We start from the raw sequence: 8,062 nt of genomic DNA, 5'->3' as shown, positions 1-8,062 counted from the left end.
TCACAGCCAACATCTCTCCCTCGCTGCTAATGTGAACTGACACCTAACCCCCGCGGGCTCTGTGATGCCCAGTGGGGTTGGCAGTCCTGCCCGTGACCGGCCTGCTGGCCCTCTTCCCCCCTGTGCCAGCCTGAAGTGTGGGCGCCCCAGCAGGTCCAACATCTGCCCCTCTGTCCTGGGATTCCTGCAGCAGCTCCCACCCCAGCTGCCCAGCAGGGCCCCAGGGAGCTTTCACCGCCAAGGGCCACCAGGGACCCAGGGAAACGCCTCTGGGGCAGCCAGCAATGAGGTTTCAAAGCTCCCCAGGTGAACAGCAAATACGCAGGCGTGGTGAGGGAGCACGGTGAGGGACAGCCACAGATGCGGCTGTTGAGGAAACAGTGCAAGGAACTGAGAGGGCGGCAGTTCTTGGTAGAACCCTCGCCCTCCACGCAGGAGACCTGAGTGCGATTCCCAGCCCGCGCACCTGTCTGTGGAGGCTGGGGTGTTGCCATGACGCTGAACAGGTTTCAACAGAGCGTCTAGACTGAGAGAGACCAGGAAGGAAGGCCTGATGATCTACCTCCAAAAATGAGCCAATGGAAGCCCTGTGGGTTACAACGGCCCACCCACCCCCAACCATCACAGGGACAGTGCGGGACCAGGCCACGCTCCGTTCCTCGTGTGCGGGGTCAACAGAAGTCCTGTGGGTTACAACCGTCCACCGCCCAACCATCACAGGGACGGTGCGAGGCTGGGTCACACTGCTCCTCGTGTGCGGGGTCACTCGACAACAGCTCATAAGACAAGGGGAAGCAGGTAGATGGCATGTCACGTGCCACCCACGAGGCACAGGGGACTTTTCCAGAAGTCACTTGAGGCCACGGGGTGGCATGTATAACAAACGAAAATGGGAAAGTGGGTGGTCAAAGCAGTTGCGTTTAAAAAAGTGCCCTGTGCTGCCCACCACTTACTGGGGCACCTACTAGGCACCAGAAGAGGGCTGTGCCCTCAGGAAAGCTAGGAGCTGCGGAGAGACAGGATGGGGGGCGGAGAACCCTAGGTCACCAACAGCCTCGTCCCCAGCAGACTCCACGCCGGGGAATCGGAGCCCAAAGCTCTCCTCTCTGCTCGTGCCTGCTACCCTAACAGTCCTTCAGGCGGGGCAATCAGATAGGGGTGGCAGGTAATTCCATCGGGGCTATGAACAGGGCCCGCCAAGAGGAGAGGCTGGCCCTGCCAGAGGTCTCGGCCCCAGCCAGCACTCACCACGTGGTCACAGGCCCAGCCCACCGCCTCAGTCACCTGGCAGCTGGCCTTCAGGTCCTGCCCTCAGTGGCACCCAGGTACTCTGGTGTGCAGGCAAAAGGCCCCCACGGGCCCCGTTCCAGCTCTTCCCACTGCCAGGCCAGGCTCTTCTGTCTGCTCTCAGCTTGCACCAACCCACCCCACCTTCAGGACCCTTCCAGCCCTCCTCTCCTGCCCTGAGCTCCCCGCTCACCTGAAGGGGAGCTACGAACAACCACACTGGGAGACAAGGCAACCCAGGCACACGCAGGCGAGCCAGACAGACCAGGCACACGTCCCGGGCCGGACCCACAGCCCTCACCCCACTCTGCCTTGTTCCCATGTGACCTGATGACTTGCTTCTCCACTAAACCTGTTCTCAGCCCCAGTGGGTTCCCCAGAGGTACCAGGGAAGTGAGTACAGCTAACCACGCTGGGCCCCCCACAAAAGACACTTCTAGAGCTTCCCGTCTCATCACGAGGAGCAGGCCACCAGCCTCACACACTCACAGATGGACAGACGGTGACGACAGACAGAGGGCCAGGTGGGCAGGTCCCCTTCCTGTTCAGGCCTCCACTGAGCCCCTTGAGGCCCAGGCAGGTAACGCAGGGGCCCTGGCTCCCCAATGCCAGCGTGGCTTCCATTCTAAGGCACCAACTGCCCTTGCAGGGCAAAGCGGGGACACCCCACAGTAACTGCACACGCTGCACCATGCAGACATTGATCCTGAGATGCCCCTTATTGAAGGATCGTTACAATGGGGAGGCCACAGCCCACCCTGGAAGTGAGCAGATGTCTGGGGGAGCCTGCGGCTGCAGGAAGCGTGGGGAGGAAGGACGCTCCCTCACCCACATCTGGGGCCTCCAGTCTCCACGATAGCTCAACAAGCCTTCGCGCTTCCCTTCACGTCCCATACAGGGTGAACGACAGGCATTTGCAGGCCAATCAGTGACACCCTGATCCTTCTGAGAGCTGACAGTCAACGGTGACATATTCCAGCAGTGACAACATGACAAGGTGACATTGCTGACCAGTGTCCACCATCCCGCGACCTAGCTCCAGCTTGCCCCCAATCTCCACCCCTCCCACCCCAGTGAGCCTACAGGGGAGGGACCAGGAGCAGGGGAGCATGAGAACGGCCTAGGGTTCTTGCTTAGGGAGGGGACCACCGCTGACTTTTCATGACCAAAGGAGTGTCCCACCCTCAGGAGACAGTGCTGTTCTGAATTGAATGGTGTCCCCAGAATATGCGTGAAGTCCTTGCCCCTGTACCCGGGAATGTGACCCCGCTTGGAAATGGGGGGTTCCTTTTGTTGGGTTCTTGGGGTCATACGAGAGAAGAAAACCAGTTGGTGTCCCATTGACGTTGACTCCCTGGGACCCCGTGGAGTCCACCGAGTTCTCAAGGGCTGATTCCGTTGGAAGCAGATCACCAGGCCTGCCTCCCAAGGTGCCTCTCAGTGGACTCGAACCTCCAACCTCGTGGTTAGTCGCCCAGCACGTTAACCACATGCACCACCCAGAGGGGTCCTAAGCCTCCTCGCTTCTGAGCGGTGTCTTATAAAGAACAGAATGAACAGACACACACACAGGGGACAGACAGATGCCGTGTGAGGGACACCTACACGCAAAGACACAAAGATCGCCAGCCAACATCAGACACCAGGACAGGCCACCAAAGGAACTGACACAGCCGAGACCCTGATCTGGACTTCCACCCTCCCAAACAGTGAGAAAATCTTCTTCTGCCCTTTAAAGCCACCCCCTTGTGGTAGTTTTTGCTATGCAGCCCTGGGTGACTAAGACAAGCACACTCCTCATCCCCAAGCCACTGGGGCTTGTCATCACACACCAGGGAGATGGAAATTACCTGCCTCCCACCTCTGAAGTTGCCAGAGCTACCCCGACACTGATCCCAGCCACGTGGGCCAGCCACGCTGGTTGTACACATGGGCAGAGTGCCCAGGGCAAGAGACACCCACCGGCGATTCTGTGAGTGGCCGCAGAGTTAGGTGTGGGCAAGAGATGGAGAGGGTACCGGCCACGTGGAGGCAGAGGTGCTGCCTCACCTGAGTCACCTCTCCCCCAGTGGCTCAGAGGTCACAAGGAGGCAGGCGGGGGCAGAGCTGGCGGGCATACCTGCCAGGTCCGAGAATCTACCTGCAGAGAAGCTGGTCTCCTGGGGCCACTGTTACTGCTGCCTCCGCAGGACCCCACACCCCCTGCCCCGCTGCCTGCACCACACTCCAGGTAAACGCTCTGAACCACCACCTCTGGTCAGACACAGATGGAGAACACACTGAGCTAATGTCTCCTTCCCACGTGAAGGGCAGGCTCTCTCACCACCTGGGCAGGCAGATCCCCCTTCCCGGCTGGCCCCTAGGACCCAGCCCTGCCCTCCTGGGTGCCAATGGTCTGCTTCTCAGTGGCACAGTCAAAGCCAGCCAGACCTATGCAGGGTGTCCCCAGGCTGCAGCCACGCGGATTCAGGTAGTCACCAGGTGTCAGCCGGTCACACCAACCCCAGTGGGAAGCGCCCCACCCCAGGTGCACTGACCCTTCCCTGAGGTATGACTGCTGGGGCCGCGTGGGCACAGGGATGCCCCCAGGGCAGACAGCTCTCCCCAGGCCCGGCACTGGCTCCCAGGACCCCCTCTCCGGCAGACACTCCCCGGGGCCCAGCACTGGCTCTAAGGTACGAGCAACAGTGACCCCCTCCTCTTCAGGCTAGATGTTCAGACTCAGTCTGTGTCCAGGAGCTCAGAGCCACAGCTGGGGAGGGGTCAATGGGGCCGCCACAGAGGTGGGGGGAAGCCGGGAGCCGGCCTGGCACAAGGCCGCGAGGAATGAGGAGGAGGAAGGAAGCCCTTGCCTGGGAGGCGGCCTGAGCCAGACCCCGTCGCCGCATTCCACGGACACACACGAGCCCAGCTGCTGCCACGAGGAGACAGAACCAAAAACCAACCCCCCCGCTGTCAAGGCGGTTCCCACTCACGGAGAGCCTGCAGGACGGCACAGAACCGCCCCGTGGGTGCCCCAGGCCGCCTGTCTTCATGGAGGCAGACCGCTCCTCTCTCCTTCAGAGCAGCTGGTGGCGTCAAGCTGCCCACCTCTCACTCAGCAGCCAAGTGCTTTAACCACTGCGTCACCAGAGCTCCTCATGAGGAGACAGGAAGGCAGCAATGGTGCCCAGGGCCAGCCTCCCGGGAAGAAGTGCCACATCGTGGCCACCAGGTTGCCACCCTGGCACTCCCTGCCCCACCCCCCTTGTTAGCCATTCTTAACCACTGTCCCCAAGGCCGGGCTCCTGGACCGGGCTCCCTTGGCTGGCGCCCCTCACTGTCCCCTCCTTGCAGAACTCCTTCCAGGTCAGACAGACCCTCTGACCCCAACACAAAGGGCAGCGGGCAGAGAGCGACAGGTTCTGACCTGACACCGGAGCCCTGAGACCAATCACCCCTCCTGGGCTGTCTAGAAGCATGGAACTGCATGGGGTTAGAACAGGGAAGACTTTGTAGGAAACTGTGGGGTGCCTGGCACACTCTGTGATAGACTGTGGGGTGCTACAAACACTCTGGTAAACAGTGGGGTGCTGGGTAACTTTGCTATAAACTGTGGGGTGCTTGGCACACTCTGTGGTAAACTGTGAGGTGCTGTAAACACTGGTAATATGTGGGGTGCGGGGTAACTTTGCTATAAATTATGGGGTGCTTGGCACACTGTGGTAAACTGTGGAGTACTGTAAACACTGTGGTAAGCTGTGTGGTACTGGGCACACTGTGGCAAACTGTGGGGTGCCGGGCACACTCAGGCCCTGCCCTGGGTTACAGGCTCCTTCTGGGCACAGCCATGGAGCTCTCAGGGTCAGGATGGAGACAGGGAAGGCTTATCTAACCTCCCCCATGGTCTTCTTAACCTTTGCCCCTGCCCAGCTGCGTTTTGGGAAAGCCACCTGGTAGCCGGTCCTACCAGCGTCTGAGCTGGGGCCACCGACCTTCAGACCATGCTCCTGGCTAACCAAGAGAAACCAGGCTCTGGGAAGCCCCGGGACCGGGCCCTAGTTTGTTTTATAAGGCCGGGACAGCTTTGTCCTCCTGCTTGTGTTGATGAGAGAGGGAGCCAGGGGGAGTCGGCCACAGGGAGCGGGGACAGAGATGAGAGAGGTGGGGGGCAGTGGGGAGAGAGGAAAGGGCTAGTGGCAGGTGTGGAGGTGGGCAGAAACAGCTGAAAATTCTTGGGCTTGAAAATCCTACCAGGTGAAGTGCAAAAATCTGACTTTTGGGTGCTTGGGGTCCCCAGGCCACACGGACGAGAGCCAGGGGCCCCCAGCCCTCAGCACTTACATATACAGGCACAGGCCCTGCCAGCCGGGCCTGGAACAGTGACAGGCCCCAGCCCAACACAGCCATCTTCCCTCCTCCACATGCAGCTCTGTGTCAGATGAAGGAGCACTTGGGGCTTCACGCACTTCATAGACGAGGTGCTGAGAGAGGCGAAGTAACTTGCCCAAGATAAGTGGGGCAGCCAAGATTCAAACCCAAGATGGCTGAGCACTCTGGGAAACGGGATTATCAAGCCACCTGCTCCCCGGGTCACAGAGGAGGAAATGACTCGCCAGGGTGGGAGTAGGAGGGCAAAAAGAGGAAGTCACCAGGGTCTGCTAATTAACAGTTAAGATGATGACAATGACAACAAGCCCTAAAATGGTGGTGGCAGGGTGGTGACCCCACCCAGGACAGGCACTTCCTGTCCCAGCTGTCTTCCCAGGCAACTCTCTGAATCACTCCGAGCCTCCACTTGCCTGACCCTAAAATGGGAATAACATTGCCTCTGGGGCTCCCATGAGGACGAGTCCAGTGTCTGACTCCATTTCTGCCACCATCCAGGGGCTCACAGTCCTCATCTCAGGACGGGTCTCACGCAGCCCAAACTCCAGTCCCAGGACAAAATCCCAGATTCTAAGAGCAGGTCCCTTTCCTGCTCCCAGACACCCTATTCACTCCTTACAAAGACATCTCAAGGCCACACAGGACAGCAACAGACAGAACCAGACAGTGACAATCTCACCAACAACTGCACAGTGTGGGGGTAACACTGGACTTTCATTTCACCAACACAACAAAGCTCTGTTGCCACAAAATTTGCGGGAGTCCTGCTCCAAGTAGCCTTGGGACTTAGGGGACAATTGGATTCTGCAGGAAACCCTACACCTCCACTCCCCGCCCACCCACCAGGTGGGGTGGAAAGCTCCAGCCCAGCCCAGCGCTCCACTCCTGCATTCATTATTCAAAGTTGCAACTGAGCAGCAAGCCCAACACTGGTCCTGGCTCCCTGTCCAAATGCTGACAGCACTGTCCCTGCATACACACTGGGGCACTTCCCTGCCCTGCAGACAGTCACCCCAGCCAAGCGTCAGCGCTGACGCAGCTCAAAACCAGAAACACAGCATTTCCTTTCCCAGCCACTGCTGGGAAGGGCACCTGGGGAAACTGAGGCCCAGAAGACTGGGCCTCCAAATCCGCAGGAAGATGAGGACGAGACGGGGGCCAGGACTCCTTGCTAAACAGCAGGGGCAGTCTCAGGCTCCCCCCTCCGAAAAAAAACCTAAAACCAACTCCCACTGGCCTCAAGGCGGGGAAGAGGGGTGTACAGAGTTACCAAGAGAAACTGGAGTTGTAGATTGGTAATCGGTAACAAAATATCCCTCCAACCCAGTCCTGCCCTGAACTCACAGGCCCAGGATAGTAAATAAAGAAAAACCACGGTATAGCTCCCACCCTAAGCCCTACTCCAACAAGGCTATACCACTTCGCCACCAAACCAAAGGGAAACTGTCCCTCTGGCCCAGGTTGTGGGAACAGCAGTCGCATGAGGCCTAGATATGTTTTCTTGGAACCAGGAATGCCTTTCAAGGGAACCTGAAGAGGCTGTTTGATTTCTACCTTCAGGCAAATAGTTTAGGCGGCCACTGAGGATCACCACTGGAACTGGGAGCCCAGCCACTAAAAATGTGGAAGAACAGGGAGGTCCCGTACACAGGGGCAGGAGAGGTGACAGGCAGCCAAGGGCAGGCAGAGGAAGAGGGCAGAGAGCAGCGGCTGAGCCCTAGCAGGAGGGTGCAAGCTGCTGGCTTCCAGATCCAAGCTTGGAGAACAGTGCACACACCCGGCTCCTAGGACAACAGCCGAGCTTTCCCGAGACCAAAGGTCCCACTGCCCACACCCTGGCCCCAGATGGCCAGGGCACTTCCTGAGCCGGGCTCAGCAGTGTACAACTCCACCCTAAGCCCCGGGGTCACTGTCTGCACCGTGCAGCAGAAGAAAGAAATTGAGACACTAGAAGGGATCAGACTGAAAGTGGCAGAAGCAAGATCCATTCCAGAGACATATTCCCAGGGAAGTCTTGGAGCCTGGGTTGAGAAATGGCCTTCCACCTGGGAAGAGCAGGGGCCTGCTGGTCACCACGCAGGTTCTGAGCCCCGGGTCCTTTCGCCGCGCTGCCTCAGGGCGACTGGGCGCCCACGTGGAGGCGGCCCGGGTTCGGGAACGCCTGGAGCTCCAACTAAGAGGGGAAGTCCACTCGCGCCCGGGCAGCGGCGACTCACTCGGTTCCACCCCCTAGCTCCCCAGTGCCCGGCAGGGATCCCCAGCAAGGCCCGCGGAGAAGAGGCGCTCCGGCCGGGACCGCAGAGCCCGGCGCCCGAGCTGACAACTCGCGCACTCCCGGGCTCGGCCAAACTTTGCCGGGGGCTGGCGCATCCCCGCGGCGGGTTCTGAGCTTGGTTCTCCGCCAGGG

At 59.6% G+C, this 8,062-nt stretch overlaps 1 protein-coding gene across 1 annotated transcript in view; it reads left to right on the top strand.

Moving 5' to 3' along the window:
* Positions 1 to 1,182: 1,182 nt before the first annotated feature.
* Positions 1,183 to 8,062, top strand: part of HHIPL1 (HHIP like 1) — a 117,880-nt gene continuing 111,000 nt past the window's right edge. The window contains exon 1 of the mRNA XM_007944562.2: positions 1,183 to 1,325. Coding sequence (XP_007942753.2) covers positions 1,183 to 1,325 — 143 coding nt within the window. The remainder of the gene's footprint in view (positions 1,326 to 8,062) is intronic.

The sequence above is a fragment of the Orycteropus afer genome, unplaced genomic scaffold, assembly GCF_000298275.1.
Source record: "Orycteropus afer afer isolate SDZICR_OR568_19922 unplaced genomic scaffold, OryAfe1.0 scaffold00128, whole genome shotgun sequence".
Taxonomy (NCBI): domain Eukaryota; kingdom Metazoa; phylum Chordata; class Mammalia; order Tubulidentata; family Orycteropodidae; genus Orycteropus; species Orycteropus afer.
The sequence above is the reverse complement of the archived record's forward strand: the minus strand, read 5'-3'. Positions and strand labels throughout refer to the sequence as shown.